Source organism: Carassius carassius, chromosome 7 (genome assembly GCF_963082965.1).
Source record: "Carassius carassius chromosome 7, fCarCar2.1, whole genome shotgun sequence".
Classification (NCBI taxonomy): Eukaryota; Metazoa; Chordata; class Actinopteri; order Cypriniformes; family Cyprinidae; genus Carassius; species Carassius carassius.
This window is the reverse complement of record NC_081761.1, coordinates 31423789-31439328: the sequence shown is the minus strand read 5'-3', so window position 1 is coordinate 31439328 and position 15540 is coordinate 31423789. Positions and strand designations below refer to the sequence as shown.

General features: G+C 37.6%; 1 protein-coding gene and 1 long non-coding RNA gene across 3 annotated transcripts; both read right to left on the bottom strand.

The window, feature by feature from the left end:
• Positions 1–863: 863 nt before the first annotated feature.
• LOC132143160 (uncharacterized) lies at positions 864–2318 on the bottom strand. 2 transcript variants are annotated; one of them, XR_009434207.1, is made up of 6 exons: positions 2093–2318; positions 1915–1972; positions 1591–1717; positions 1464–1491; positions 1309–1338; positions 864–1210 (listed from the first exon to the last, which is right to left on the bottom strand). It is a non-coding gene; the product is annotated as an uncharacterized LOC132143160 (long non-coding RNA). The 2 variants fall into 2 exon arrangements; XR_009434206.1 differs by having other exon boundaries at positions 864–1491.
• A 2231-nt stretch (positions 2319–4549) lies between these two features.
• On the bottom strand, positions 4550–7208 carry LOC132143938 (gap junction alpha-8 protein-like). The gene is made up of 2 exons (XM_059554590.1): positions 7082–7208; positions 4550–6642 (listed from the first exon to the last, which is right to left on the bottom strand). The coding sequence occupies exon 2, from the start codon at positions 6625–6627 to the stop codon at positions 5449–5451; it is 1179 nt and encodes a 392-aa protein (XP_059410573.1). The 5' UTR covers positions 6628–6642; positions 7082–7208; the 3' UTR covers positions 4550–5448.
• Positions 7209–15540: the final 8332 nt, after the last annotated feature.

The following is a 15540-nucleotide window of genomic DNA, read 5'->3' as shown; positions in this document are numbered from 1 at the left end:
CCCTAAACCCCCTTAACTCTATTTACTTTATTTTTATACTGTTTTTACAAATGATGAAGTCCCCAAAGGAGGTTGTAGGAGGTTTGTTAGATCTAGTTCACTTCTGAGTATAAATTTGTCCCCAAAAAGTAGGCACACAGAGACGGGCTATTCAGAGTCAGTAAAGCTTTATTGGCATGATTCATATGGATTATAATTGCCTACCCATTCAAATTCTTATGTAACAGGTTAAATTAAGTATAATGAATGGAATAAAAACAGAAATTCTATGTACATTTGAGTAACTCTGTCTTTCATTAAATTTCATAAACAAACATAATACTGCATTGTCATATTTAAAATCAATGATTCAAAGAAGAAAAAACGGGGGATGGGGGGGGGGGGGGTTCAGTCACCCTCTCTTTATAGTTATTTATTTGCATAATTTTCAAAAATGTTCAAAAACATGTTTTTTCTTTTCTTTTTATTGTGCATTCCAATTCATCTCAATCAAACTGCAGTCTGGTTATTTTAATTAGGTAAAAAAAAAAATAATAATAATACCATAAAACAATAAAAACTTGATTACAATAAAAAAACATGACTTTTGAAGATTAAAAAACAGTTACCTGTTTTTGCAAATAAACTTTTTGTATATTCAAATACATAAATTGGTTTTTATTGTAATATATTATAATAATGTAACTTTTGGCTAGCCGTCTAATAATTGTGGAATATATAAACTTATATATAAACTTGAATCTGTCCGGTATAGGAATAGTTCGCCCAGAATGTGAAAACATGGACATAAAACACTAAAAACAAAGAATAAAACACAGAACACGTTAGAAAAAATGTTATACGGGTTTGGAATGACACACGAATTTTTTAACTTGTAACTATTCCTTTAATATTCGTTATTTATGAAGCTCACCTTTTTAGGTGATGTGGTGCAACAGCGCCCTCTTATGGCCCTCTTATCGTGACCAATGAAAACAAACGGTGTTTTTGCACTGAGAACTCACTATAATGCGTTATTAAGACATTTCTTATTACTGAAACAAGATTAAAGTTACTTGTTTTAGACTAGTACAATCCTGTACAATACTGTACAATCTGATGTGGATGGTTTCCTCTGTGGTCGGTGATCTGTAAACCACTCATAGTACACTGAGTTTACCCGCTCTTTGTAACTTTTATTTTTTTCTCTTTTCTTCATCTTTTCAGAGACCTAAAAATAAAGACAGAGCTAGAATGACCTTTGGCATAAACACAGAGGCTTGAGGTTTGACAGCAAAACTGAGAAGTGTGAATCTGCTAAATTCATACCTCATTTAAAGAAACATCCACATCTGTGACCTTTCAAAACATAACCAATGAATAATCAATAATCAAGCTATCTGCATGTCTTTCTCTTTGTCAACGCACTGCTGTTCTTTTTATTTGCTAGAGCGATAATGTAGTAAAATAGGAAAATATTTTACCTCCTCTCCGTTCGGTTGTGATTTTTGCCTGTGTAATTGAAGAAGGAACCATTTTTCATTTTTGTAATGTTAAAGTGTTACATGTTGATTAAGCTGAATGAAGATTATGTTGGAAGATATGACTTACTTTTTGTTCTGCCGAATATAAAAAAAAAACAAGCAGATACTGAATACCAGGAAAAAAACAAAACTACAAAAGATGGACAACACGGCCAATAATGAAAAGTTGGTTAGATTGAGTCTATGAGAAGTACCTAGAAAGAAAGAAAGAAATAATTTCTAATAATGTCTATTCTCCACATGTAGCTTTTTTTCATCATTTTCATGCTATGACATTTATAAGAGCACTGAAAATTTTAAAGTTCAGTGTTAATGCAGTCATTTAATAAATGTCGGTCTTGTCTTCTGTCTCGGTTTAGTTCACAATGATATACATCAAGTCTCAGCTCACCCTCAGACTGATTGAAACCCATTGTAATTCATTCATCTGCTGAATTCAAAATGACATCCTACAAAGTAGCACGAGATTAGTAAAAAAAAATATTCTGCATTAATGTTTTCCTCTTATAGAAAAATAGGCTAAAACGCTTCTGCGGTGTAAATCGATGAAGACTGATATTAAAACTCACCCTCTGGTATCTGCTGCTTGCAGCTGTTAATACAGTGTGTGAGCGAGTTCTGCACGTCATGTTGCACTGTGGTTGGCTAAACTCACATTTCCTATCAGCAGCCTCACATAGGAAGTCCTCTTTATTTCACACCCTTTCAGAATTTTAATCTGAAAAGCTTTATAATAAACAAAACAAGACTTGAAAAGAAAATCCATAATGCTAAAACATAAAAGTAACATCAAATGGCTTTAAGTGTCACACCAAAAAATGGATCTGTTATAGTTGCAGTGAGCATCTTATCTTTATCATTTAATCCGTTAGCATCAGTATAGTTTTCACCTGTCTGTCCATAATGGCATCTTTACCCACGCAAATTGTTCTCAGACTGCTTTGCTTTGTGTAAGTTTTGTAACAGAAATGTTTTAGTAGAAATACAATAATTCACCAAATGACCACAAGAGACCAGCAAAGAGTCTCAGCTTAACCTTGCGAAATGGACTTTGGCAATACTATGGTACAATGATGCATCAGGAGGTAGTACCCTGGTGATTAACTAGTAGCATGGTTTCGATATTTTAAATATTTATTTATTTATTTTTATTTTTTTGCAAAAACATGATTTCGGTAAAAATTAAATAAAAATAAAATTACAACAATTACGTCAATTAAAACAAATTGTTTTATAAATAATTTATATGCATATTAATTCATATTAATAGATTTCATAAGCATAATGCATTTTCTACAAATTTAGAAATGTGGTTTAATATATCTTTTTTTTTTTTTTGTTAGATGTGTATGTGTGGGTAATCTGTATATGTAAACTCGCTTGTGTTGGAAAGACTTATTTTTCACGTTGTGATATTAATAAATACTGTCAGACAGACTTGTTGACCACACATTAACTTTTATTGACTATTTCCACAGGTTTCAACTGACAGTCATTTCTGTATAGGTGCGATAAAGGACTACAAGTTTGTCAAAAACAAGTGTTTTTTTTCTTCTTGTTGTTGTTAAAGAAATCATAAAGTGAAGTGAAGTGACATTCAGCCAAGTATAGTGACCCATACTCAGAATTTGTGCTCTGCATTTAACCCATCCGAAATGCACACACACACAGAGCAGTGAACACACACACACACTGTGAGCATACACCCGGAGCAGTGGGCAGCCATTTATGCTGCGGCGCCCAGGGAGCAGTTGGGGGTTCGATGCCTTGCTCAAGGGCACCTAAGTCGTGGTATTGAAGGTGGAGAGAGAACTGTACATGCCGGCCCGGGACTCGAACTCACAACCTTTCGATTGGGAGTCCGACTCTCTAACCATTAGGCCACAACTTCCCCCGTAAATGATGTGGGGAAAAAAGGCAGAAGGCATTAAGCAAAGTGACGTCTCAATACAATTTGCCATTGAAACTCAGTTAAGAACCAATGATCAGATTTATACTCGTCAACTCAGGATCTGATGTGTGCTTTTATGATTCGTCTGTGACCACAGCAAACTGTAGAATGAGTCCTCTGCTGCAAACTCTGTGGTAAAATGTGTCACAGTGGCTGTATCTTTTGCATTTCACAGCTCATGAAACACAAGCTTCTCTAAGAACAATCTCATGCTCTTATCTTATCAGTAACAGCCCTCTGTGTTTTATTGATGTTTCTGCTAACCAGTTCTGAGAAAAGACACAGTGAAGAAATGTTTATCACAGACACAATCAGAGAAGATAAACCCTTTAATAACTGCTTGAAAAACAATCTACTTTGAGGCTTTTTAAAAAGACATTAGTATAGTAGCTAAAGAGATGAAATTATCACTATTCCTCTGTTTATGTTTATGGATTTCTTTTTTTTTTTTAATTCTTCAATTTTATTTGACTTACTTGATGATAATTGTGCTATTTAGTATGGGTCTAATATTTCATCACCTCATGCAGTCTGCCCAAGCATCATGTGTGTTTTTGTCATTAAATAATATCATCCACATACAACATATAGTACAGAATATTGGCCTTTCAATTTTAGTTTCATAAAATTTTGTAGGTTCTGGAAAGGTTTACTTCATGGCAGCAACATGAAATAAAACTATTTTACATTCAGTCTTAACTAATATGAAACCACTGGCAGAGTAGAGAGGAAAAGAAAAAATTATGTTGACATACCTGTTTTCATAAACACTCATTTGACATGAATTTATACATTTCAGTAAATTCAGTGTTATGACTTTGGTAGCACTGTGAGAATGTTACAAACAAAGGGACAATTTAATTGGTCATAAGTAATCATTCAATAATATAATCAAATAAACAATCAAAAACCTAAGCTTATATTATTATTATTTTTTTTCTCTCCAAATGTAATACTTAATTTTAAGGCATGGTTTAACATATAAGACATGTCTCTGCTGAAAATGAAAAGTCAATAAGGGGTGAAACCCTTTAAAACATTTAGAATTTTGAAATATCATGGAGGACCAAAGTATGAAAATGTTGTTTCCAAAACATGAAGGATGTCAGACTGTCTGCGGTGACATGTCATGCAATGTTGTTTTATTGTCTCTTGCTGAACAATACTTTGTGCTGATTGGGCGTGATCTTTATCATCATCATCATGGCTGTATGTGCAGAGATACAAGAAAGAATGTGGCCTACAATCTTTTCTATGGCTAATGTAATTATTACAGTTATCGCTAGATACGCTCTACCCTACAGTTTATGAAATCCAGAGACTCTTAATGTAAGTCCAGAAATAAGGTGTTATGTTAAACGTATATCTTTTAATAAATACTTTATATTTTGCTACTATGAACGACATGTGCAACTATCAGCATTTGTTTCACCTCAAACATATCCATTACAGTACTATTCACATACAAATCAATAAGCTTGATTGAGTATTTATCATCATGTATGGTTGAACTTATTGAGGTGAAAAGGATGATGCCCTGATAGTTTTCTTATCTTAATAATAACAAAATATCACATATAACATTCAGCTAATGGCTAGTCCGAAAATGTAAACATCAGAATCTTACCTTCGAGTAAAATTCTGGATAGAAAAGACAGCACATATTTTGCTAAATCCCAACTCCTCCCCTACGCAGATCTAGCTGCTGCAGATGTCTAACTTTGGTTTGTTAACTTTTTGATAAAAACAGTACAAAAAATACTGCTGTATTAAAAAAAAAAAACTAATCAAGCTCTCAGGTTTCCGAATGAAAATTGCACAGCATTATTTTTTTTAAATCGTGTTCTTGCTCGAAATAAAGAGCTGGTATTATAAGCGTCGCCGCAGTTGCAGAGAGGCTCTCGTTTTTACTTTCTATGCTTTTTCCAATACTACAGTTGGTACTGCGGCACTTCTAATCCAGTTCTATATTATTTATACCGTCAAGTCATCTGACCTTGCCCGACTGCTGGCCTTGCTCAGGCTGCTGAGCGGCCGCGTGTCTTCTATCGTCTCGCTGGCTTCCACATCTGCTTCAACGGCCAACTCATCCTCGTATTCATCCCTGCGTACAACTCCTGCCGCAGCGCTTGGTCCTATCACAGTTGTCTGGGCGTAGGAAGGCAGCGTTTCGTCATACACCTTAGACACTTCTTTCTTAGGTGCGGTCGACTCGTCCGTTTTCTCCTCAAATGGCTTGTACGGAGCCGGAAGCCGGCCAGCCTCCATTCCCCCTAACTCAGTCAAGGGGAAGAAGTGTGACGTGGCTCTGTCCTCCTCCAGCAACTTGTAGCCTTTGGCTTTCTGGATTGAGGAGGAAGCTATGGAAGGCAAGGCCTTCTCGGCCGCCCCTGGACCCTCAACTTGCGGCCCCACTGGTTTACGGAACACAAAGTGGATCTTTTTCAGGCCCAAATGGCTGATTTCCACAAAGTTGAGGAAAAGCGAGACGCAGGCCACGGCTAACATGAAGATAATGAACACTGTTTTCTCTGTAGGCCTCGAGACAAAGCAGTCGACTGTGTTTGGGCACGGCCAACGGCTGCACTTGTAGAGCGGCAGGATTCGGAAGCCGTACAAGAAATACTGGCCCACCACAAAGCCTACCTCAAAGAGAGTCTTGAAGATAATGTGGCAGATATAGGTCCTCAAGAGAGTGCCCTCCAGACGAAACTTCTTGCTGCCTTTTGTGCTCGTCTCCTTGGCCGTGCGGACGCTTCCCTGATCGGGCGCGATCGGCAGCCTCTCCTCATTTATCTCTTGCTGCCTGTTGAGCTCAGCCTCCTCCCGTTCCTTTCGCTTCTCCTCCATGTGTACATGGTGGACAGCATGGCCCACGTACACCAAAGAAGGCGTGGAAACGAAGATGATCTGGAGCACCCACAGACGAATGTGCGAGATGGGGAAGGCCTCGTCGTAGCAAACATTCTCGCAACCCGGCTGCTGCGTGTTGCACACGTAATCCGATTGCTCGTCACCCCACACGAACTCGGCGGCCGTGCCCAGGATGAGGATTCGGAAGATGAAGAGGACCGTGAGCCACACCCTACCGATTACCGTTGAATGCTCATTTACTTCTTCAAGGATGTTGCCCAAAAAGCTCCAGTCACCCATGGTTGACTGTCAGCACTGCGGAGCAAACAAAAGAAAGGTTTGAAAGCGGGCAGAAATGCAAAAAAAAATAATAAATCTTTTGTATTGAGAATTTGGGAGTATACTTGATGTAGACTGTCCCAAGGAATATACTGTTGGAAATGTGTTGATAGAATTATTAAAAAAAATCACATTTGCAGCATTAGTTCTATCAGATCTAGAGATCCAGATCAGATCCAGGCATCTAGAGTTCAAAAGATAATCAAAACGAGACATGGCTTTTTATATCTTTTTCACTCAGTCTAAAAATGTCACAAATTCTTACATTTCACGCCGACTCTTTATAAAAAAAAAAAAAAAAAAAAAAAAAAAAAAACACCTCAAATTCTCTACAACAGAATCAAATGCAAAGTCAATGGTGCTCTATAAAGAACAAACAGCAATACAGATAAAGAGTATAAAATGGGCAACTTGCCACAGTAAGAGCTCCAGAGTATGTGTGTTCCCCTTCTCTTGGCACACTGTGGTGTGAAGTGAACTTTTTGCTCTCTGGTTCCCACCTATGGCCTCCAATCCTTGTCGCCCGAGTGAGCAGAAGTGAATCAATCCAGTCTGATGGTTGGTTTTTAGTTTGCTGCAATATTTAAGCTGGAAGCCAGACAGCCTTTATTCAGAGGGCGACACATGGTGACGCATAGCACAATAGGATTCACAAACACAAATGGGAATGTATGTGACACTGGTATTGGGAAAATTGTCATTTTAAAAGTGTAAACTTGACATGGTGCATGATTCTGAACATACATTTTTAGATTCAGTACATTGTCACTCGAGTTTGAACATTATCAATTAGATATTAGAAACTCTTGGTTAGTTTTTCCAGAAACATTTGTGCTTTGACTCACAGAAAGTGGTAAGGTTGACTTTATTCAAATTTGTTCATGTAAATTTTTATGGACATATGCTAAACCCATTACAGAAAGTGGTCACATCAAAATTATTTTTTTTAATATATATATAAATCCCAATAAAGCAAACATTTAAACATTTTTTATTTTATCATACATGGATAATAACACTGCAATCTGGCAAGAGGCCTTTATTTGTGACAAAAAAATGCATCAGGACATGACTATAAAAGGCACCATGTTATCATGAAGCCAATGTACACTGAAACCAGTTTTTTCCCCCTCATACATTACAATACTAGTCATCAAAAGCACATTACTAGTAATGTAAATATATAACAATTAACATTTAAATTTACATTTGAATAGTCAAATTTTACACATGCTTTTATAGCAATATAAAGCCAAAATAGTCTAATTAGTCAAAACCACAAGCAATAATCCCTCTCTGGACAATGCTTTGGCCTGTGTGGACCACATTTCATCCAACTGGAACGTGCTTTAGAAATAACATCATGGAGAAAGTGTTGCCATTTGTTGATAATGAAGAATGATGTTCAGCGGGTGGTTATGTGAGTGTTTGGTGGGTGGAGAATATTCTTTATATTAAACACTAGCAATTCGTCTTCAATATATCACAAGTCAGTATTAAAAATTTTATAGCTACTATAGACTAAGATTGACCTGATAAACCCAATGACCCTATTGCATTTAATATAGACAGAATGAAATACAGGAGCAGGAGGATCACCTAAAATATCTCTCCACTCCGTAATTGTTTCCAAAATTGTGTTCAGCTTCGTTTTTGCTGGTTTTAGAGGGGTTCTGGACACTAATCAGATCGGAAGACTAGCTGGCCAATTACTGGTAGATCAGCTTGGCCAGCCGTGTAGACCAGATTAAACCAGCTAAAACATACGGTTGCCATAAGCAGGGGTGTTCATTCCTGCTCCACGAGGGCCACTGTCCTGCAGAGCTAAGCCCCCTATCCTAATTACTAACATCTGAACCAGCTAATCAAGGTCATCCCTTAACTTAAAACTTCCAGTATAATTTGTTGGAGCTGGTTGAATCTGAAACCTGCAGGATATTGACCCATCTGGAGCAGGATTGGACACCCCTTCTTAAGACCATTCTAAAAATATAAACTAGTTTATGCTGGTCCATATGGTTGGCCAAGCTAGTCTCACAGTCTCCTCTAAAACCATCAAAAACCAGGCTGAGAGAAAAGAAGAGACCAGCAGGCCATCTTAAGCTGTTTGTTTTAGTAATCAACTGAACTTTTTGGCAACCAATATAGCCTGACAATAAATAAACCAGATATTCTATCCTATCCTAGTTCTCTTGCATAGACTTTTAGTCCTACACAAGTATCTCAACATCCTCTCCATTATGCATCTGAGTATGCTGGAGCAAACAGTCCTCATGTTAGCTTGACCCTGAAGCCTTCATTTAAAGGTGCTACTTGTTGATATTGCCAGCGCTGGCAGCCTAAGCCAGCAGCAGAGTGGTGAATGTGTGTTGGGATTTCAAACAAAGGCATGATGTCATGATGAAGTCCGCTGTGTCCATTAAACGTGCGCACTGAGCCATGAGCCCAGATTGTGCAAATGAAGCAGGCCCCAGGCTATGGCTAATCATAGGACCATCTCTCAAACAAAGTTATCTTACGCCGATCTGCCTACATGCTGTTGCGCCACGTTTCCTGCTCCTGTGGGACGATTTAGCTGACAGACATAAAACTACATAGGATACAGTGAAAGGCTAGCATTAGCATACAGGTAGCATTAGCCATTTCAGGGAAAGAGAAAAGGGGACACATCTCCTGTGCTCTCACTCTGTACACAAAAAAATGGAGTTGTCGCATAACTAAGGCAAGTTTAGTGAGACATTGTAGCTTTGCTTTGAATGACTGGGACTTAATCTCACTTGGGATGTGTAAACTACTAAATAACAGTAGCTTTTGCAAGGATAGTATTTTATATCAAAGAACCCTTGCTGAAACTCTGGTCTAAGCTGGTTTATACTTGATAGTGTTGGTCTAGTTGGTGGACTTCCGTAGCCAAATGGTTTACATGATATTTCCATTGGTTTATTATGGGAGTTTGTGCTATTTAAGTTAGTTTAGAATCCTGCAGGGAAAACTAATACACCATTCTAGAGAGCAACATCCAAAACTGAACAATGACTGGTCTTTCCTGATGACATGTTAAGTATTTTTACTGGTTGTACACTTAAAGGGATAGTTCTTCCAAAAATAAAAATTCTGTAATTAATTACTCACCCTCGTGTCATTCTAAACCTGTCAGACCTTCATTCATCTTCAGAACACAAATTAAGATAATTTTGATGAATTCCAGGAGCTCTATGACCCTCCCATAGACAGCAAGGGTATTGCCACAAACAAGGCTCAGAAACTTAGCCAGGACATCATTAAAATAATCCATGTGACATCAAGGGTTTTTAACTGTAGTTTTACGAGCTACGATTTGGGATACTATCACATAAGTAAACAACGTATGCAATGTATATACATGGATACATTGTTTACGTTCAGATCAAAGCACAAACAATGTAAAAACAGCGTATCTGTGTACAGTGCTGCTGACACAGAACAGCATGCGGAATGGTGCTGGGTGACTTGGAGGAGACAAATTGTTGAATAAAGTCGTTATTTTTGCTTTCTTTGTGCACAAAAAGTATTCTCGTAGCTTCGTAAAATTACAGTTGAACCATCGTAGCATGATATCCTTGAGCTCATCGGAATTCATCAAAAATGTCTTAATTTTTGATTCAAAGATAAGCAAAGTTATTACGGGTTTGGAACAACATGAGTAATTAATGGCAGAATTTTCCTTTTTGGGTGAACTATCCCTTTAATGTGTTTGTGAGCAATACCAACTGAATGTACCACATTCTCTCTATAAATCTGTAAAATGTGGATTTACTTTCTAAATATTTTTCCAGACTCACACTGAACTCCTGCATGGTTTGACAGTGGTTCCCATCCTCTTGTTCTTCCATGGTAATCCCCATTAATCTCTATTCTAGCGCCAGCCATTTGATGGATCCAATGTGGGTCTCTCTTCTCTGTTCTTTGTGCATGCCAGAGATACCAGCTACAATAAGGAGGATTTACCTGATTCAGTTCACTTCCATTCCACGTTGGAGACTAAAGAGTGAATGAAGCCTCACTGCAGACTTGTGATACTGTGAATGAGGTTATTAAACTATCCTTAATGTATCTCTGTACGCCACTTTCTAAAGTAGCACCACCACATGGAATACAATGGAGAACCCTCTTGGCTAACACCTTAACTACTGGGTTTGGTTGAGCCTTTGTTGTGGATAACAAACAACTTCGATGGGACAATGTCCAGTCTTTCTTGGTTTCTGGATGGAGCATTTCTAACAAAGGGCTAAACATCCATTAGTGTGGCTAAATGATTACCTCCAAGAGTCGGAATGACCCGAAAAAAAAGAAAAGAAAAAAAAAAAAAAGTCCACATACTTAGCATTGGGGTTTTAAATAGTTAATTTCACGGAAGCATGGTGACAAACAACCATCTAACCACACCCTGACCAAGAGCTCCAGCTTTCCATGGGCTTTTATGCATCACCTACAATACTGAATTGGCAGGAAAAAGGGTGGAGAAAAGGTGATCAATTGTTCTGTCCAAACTCAAAGGATATGGATATGGGACTTCCTGTGCATGTACACGTTGGTTAGGGTACAGCAAGAGGAAAGAATGGCCCATGGCAATACAATAGAAAAACGGAAGGCAGAGTGGTCACAAGTCACAAAGAGAGGCTAGAAGACTGGAGTCTAGTGGCCCTGATAAAGTAAAGGAGGTTAAAATGGGGCGAGGAGATCATCTTGACAATCAATCATGTTCATCAGCTCAAACCAGAGTTCACCGAGTTCAGAGAGCCTTGTTCTTCACAAGTCGCATGAAGTTGGCATGAAATGGAAATTCACAAAATTAAGTGGGATTTTGGGATGGAAGAGGGGCAGGGGTTTACAAATCAAATCTATTGCAAAAATTGTCTTTATCCAAGAATCACCCAGTAGATAGAACGGAGTACCTGCCCTACTCCTCTTTTACATTTCTATCTCACAAAATAGAAGAAAATATCTGTCGCTACTTACGTTGCATCACGGTTTTTACCTAACACAACATAAAATTATGTTGCAGGTCTTCTAATTCTGCTATTGCTAATTCAGTTGGCAGTTACATTACTTAAAAAAAAAAAGAACTTTACTCTTGAATTTCAGCAGGTTTTACATAAGATGTGCTCAAAAATGAGTTAAGGGCCTGGTAGATATGTCTTAATTTCAGAATGTTCTAAACTATAAAAGAAAATTCCAATTGAAAACGACCTAGGATCAATAAAACGGTCTAGAATGTTATTAATGCAATTCTTTAGCTAATGTAAATGTACAGATTGTGCTGCAGTCATTAGTAGTTAAATCCAGTTAATGTGGAATACAAAGAACAGTGCAGCAGAGTATTACCAGTAACTTTCTTACAGATTTGCCAGATTTTTTCTCACATTGCATGCAACAGTCGTTGCCATCTTTGAACGTGTGGCTGTTTGGCTCTTTTTCTCAGCCAGGATTCTGTCAGGGTCGAGTCAGATCTCTCTTTAGCACCAGGTTGTAGAAGGGTCCAATCTCTCTCAGGTGGTAACCCTGATGCAAGGGTGTCTCTATCACTTGGTAGCATTATGCAGCCTTTACGGTGTCCAGTATAAATAGATAGTTTAACACTCCCACATAGCAGATGTGCAAAAATAAAACTCAAACAATAAAATATAATAATAATCATTCTACCATAAGTTTGTGTCCATTGTCCATTAACAACAACAACAAAGTTTATTTTACATAAAAAAAACACACAAAAGAATGATCTGTGTTAATGAGATGAATTTATGTGAACTTACAAAAACTATTTATTCATCTATTAAAAATAGCTCGGTTCTTAGAAAGACTATCATCATTTGTTCACAGAAGGCTATATGTTTTTGTTTCTAATGCAAAGACATTCCTTTTAAAAAATGGCTATGGCATCTTAATACTTTTTGTTCAAGATTAACTGGACAATTCAACAGCCACTAAGTAACCCAGCAAAAAATGCATAAATAAATAAATTCACCTTTGCCCCTATAATCCTGAAGGTGAGTCTGAATGTCATATGTGAAAGAGTCTAAGGTATCAGCACAACCATTGTGATGGATAAGAATTTCAATAAAGATATTTGCTGAGTGTGGAAAGCTGCCATCTTTTCTCCATTGTTTTCCAAAAGGTGAATGCGAAAATAAACGTTGACACCAGAACACAAGAGCAGATGGAGACAGACACCAAGAGGTTATTCTGCTTTTTTTTTTGTCCGTTTCAGAAAAAGCCAACAATATCAATCTGAACACTGCCAATGATTTGTTTGCCGTTTGCAAAAGCCTTTTAAGTAATAATCCGCTTGGCTGTTAGGACAACAATAAAGGTCAAAATGAGGCATAGAAGTATGAAAACGAAAAATAAAAGAAAAGTTTGTCTTTTCATGCACGGTCATCAAGTGGATTAACACTGTCTAGGTTTCTAAAATGTGAGGGGTCAGAGCAGGTCACTATCCTTACAATGGTCCTCGCATTGACTTCAGGGTATAAATAAAGGATGGCTGAAATTCAACTGATATGACTATCACTTTTAAGTGCTGTTATCTTCTTAAATTTAATGAACATGTAAAGTGTGAGCAGAGCTGAGAAGAACTACCTTTGACCTTTAGCCGTTTGAGCAATATATAGTGATCTACATTATCATTTACTCCCCACACTGACCTTGTTTCAGGCTTATAGGTGGTGTAGTGTGGTTTGGGGACACTGTGCCAGAGCTAAATGAAGAGAAAGGCATTTTATCGCTGTCCGTATGACCAGAGCTGATGAGAGAGAGTGCTGTTAGTCACAGCAGTGTTGATGACAACTTCAAGTGCCACAGTCACACGTTTCCTTTAGTGGTTCCAGCAGCTCTGGAGACCCATTAAAGGAACAGAAGCAACATTCATTAGTTCTGTTAGTTATACTGATAATTCCAGGTTTTTTAATTGATCAGAGATCTTGAGACTGGTGTCAGAAACCGAAACAAAGGAAGCAAACTCCAGACTGATATAACTGAACAGTGGCCCAAAGCTAGACCGGTCACATGGTGGATCTCTTCAATACATCATGTGCCTGCATCACTCATATAAAAGTGAAGGATTATAAAAGAGATATTTGTTGTCGAGTTGGTAGTGTGGCAAGTTACTTTTTAAAAGATTGTGGGAAAAACATTGTAATCAAAGGGCTTTGTTGGATGAGTACGTCTTTGTTCTTATAGAGACCCAAAGGCACTTTTAATAGTTTGGCAGACATTGAAGTATCATGTTGATATTTGTAACAAATTTCTTAGTCTTGATTATATTGATGATACACTGATTATAAACAAAATATCAATTTAATAATATGAGTCAAATGATCCCCATGCAAAATGGTTTATCTCCAATAGTGTTCAAAAGCTTGGGGTCAGTTTTGTTCTGCAAGGATGGCTTAAACTGATCAAAATTGACAGTAAATACATTTATGAGTATTCATTTTTAAAATTTATTTTAATTCTTTACAATTTCTGTTTCTTTTTAAATTTTCTATTCATTAAAGAACACAGAAAAATGCATCATGGTTTTCACAAAAATATTAAGCAGCTTACCTGTTTTCCACAATAATAAGAAGAAATGTATTAACTTGCTTATGACTAGAAGCATATTAGAATGTTTTCTGAAGGATCATGTAACACTGAAGACTGGAGTAATGATGCTGAAAATTCAGCTTTGCATCACAGGAATAGATTACAGGTACTTCTCAATAAATTAAAATATTGTGGAAAAGTTCATTTCAGTAATTCAACTCAAATTGTGAAACTCGTGTATTAGATAAATTCAATGCACACAGACTGAAGTAGTTTAAGTTTTTGGTTCTTTTAATTTTGATGATTTTTGCTCACATTTAACAAAAACTCACCAATTCAATCTCAATAAATTAGAATATGGTGAGATGCCAATCAGCTAATCAACTCAAAACACCTGCAAAGGTTTCCTGAGCCTTCAAAATGGTCTCAGTTTGGTTCACTAGGCTACACAAGGGGAAGACTGCAGATCTGACAGCTGTCCAGAAGACAATCCTTGACACCCTTTACAAGGAGAGTAAGCTACGGACATTCATTGCCAAAGAAGCTGGCTGATCACAGAGTGCTGTATCCAAGCATGTTAACAGAAAGTTGAGTGGAAGGAAAAAGTGTGGAAGAAAAAGATGCACAACCAACCGAGAGAACCGCAGCCTTATGAGGATTGTCAAACAAACTTGATTCAAGAATTTGAGTGAACTTCACAAGGAATGGACTGAGGCTGGGGTCAAGGCATCAAGATCCACCACACACAGACGTGTCAAGGAATTTGCTGAACCACAGACAGCTGCAGAGGTATCTTACCTGGGCTAAGGAGAAGAAGAACTGTACTGTTGCTAGTGGTCCAAAGTCCTCTTTTCAGATGATATCAAGTTTTGTATTTCATTTGGAAAGCAAGGTCCTAGAGTCTGGAGGAAGGGTGGAGAAGCTCATAGCCCAAGTTGCTTGAAGTCCAGTGTTAAGTTTCCACAGTCTGTGATGATTTGGGGTGCAGTTATCTGCTGGTGTTGGTCCATTGTGTTTTTTGAAAACCAAAGTCACTGCACCCGTTTACCAAGAAATCTTGGAGCACTTCATGCTTCCTTCTGCTGACCAGCTTTTTGAAGATGCTGATTTCATTTTCCAGCAGGATTTGTCACCTACCCACACTGCCAAAAGCACCAAAAGTTGATTAAAATGACCATGGTGTTGGTGTGCTTGACTGGCCAGCAAGCTCACCAGACCTGAACCCCAGAGGGAATCTATGGAGTATTGTCAAGAGGAAAATAAGAAACAAGAGACCAAACAATGCAGATGAGTTGAAGGCCACTGTCAAAG